The sequence below is a fragment of the Eimeria mitis genome, genomic scaffold, assembly GCF_000499745.2.
Source record: "Eimeria mitis Houghton genomic scaffold, Emh_scaff2050, whole genome shotgun sequence".
NCBI classification, from domain to species: domain Eukaryota; phylum Apicomplexa; class Conoidasida; order Eucoccidiorida; family Eimeriidae; genus Eimeria; species Eimeria mitis.
Window position 1 is genome coordinate 442 of NW_013570373.1, and position 834 is coordinate 1,275.

At 52.5% G+C, this 834-nt stretch overlaps 1 protein-coding gene across 1 annotated transcript in view; it reads right to left on the bottom strand.

Moving 5' to 3' along the window:
- Positions 1-304: 304 nt before the first annotated feature.
- Positions 305-834, bottom strand: part of EMH_0047880 (uncharacterized protein) — a gene marked incomplete at both ends in the record, with an annotated part of 1,369 nt that continues 839 nt past the window's right edge. Inside the window, one exon of the mRNA XM_013496340.1 lies at positions 305-508. Coding sequence (XP_013351794.1) covers positions 305-508 — 204 coding nt within the window. The remainder of the gene's footprint in view (positions 509-834) is intronic.

The following is an 834-nucleotide window of genomic DNA, read 5'->3' on the forward strand; positions in this document are numbered from 1 at the left end:
TGGGCAGGGAGAGGGAGACGAAGACAGAGAAGCAGCAAGAGATCGCTTCTACTGGAACAAGCTGCTGCTGCTGCCGCTGCAGCAGCACGCAGCAGCATTTGGGGTTCGAGCTATACAAGGGTTTGTCTTTTGTCTGCTGCTGTCTCCTTTCTGTCTCCTCTCTCCTGCTGTCTCCCTTCTGTCTCCTCCCCTCTCCCTCTGTCTCTTTCTGTTTCTATCTTTTTCTGTCTCTGTCTCTGTCTCTCGCTGTCTCCTGTCTCTCTCTCTCTGTCTCTACTCTACCATGTGCTGTTGCTGCAGCAGCTCACAGAGCCTGCAGCAAGTCTGAGGCAGCAGCTGTTGCTGCTGCTGCTGCTGCTTCTGCTGCTGCTGCTCGTGCTGCTGCTTCTGCTGCCGCTGCATCTGCTGCTGCTGCTTCTGCTGCTGCTGCTTCTGCTGCTGCTGCAGCTGTACCTCTTTTTTCCACTTTCCGTGCTGCTGCAGGTTGCTGCATCTGTTTGCTGCTGGTCTGTATCACCACCATCAGCAGCAGCCGCAGCAGCAGCAGCCGCTGCTGCTGCTGCTGCTGCTGCTGCTGCTGCTGCTGCTGGTTTCTGTATGCTGTGTTGCGTTTGTTTTGTTTGTTTGTGTGTGTGTAGGTTTGTGGGGTCTGGCTGTCTCCACAGCAGCAGCAACTCGCTGCTGCTGCTGCTGCTCGTCTCCCGCAGAGACACCGCCCGCCTAGGCACCCGCTTTCACAGCAGGGGACTCAACTGCGCCGGTGGGCTTATAATATATATATATATATATATATATATATATATATATATATATATATATATATATATATATATA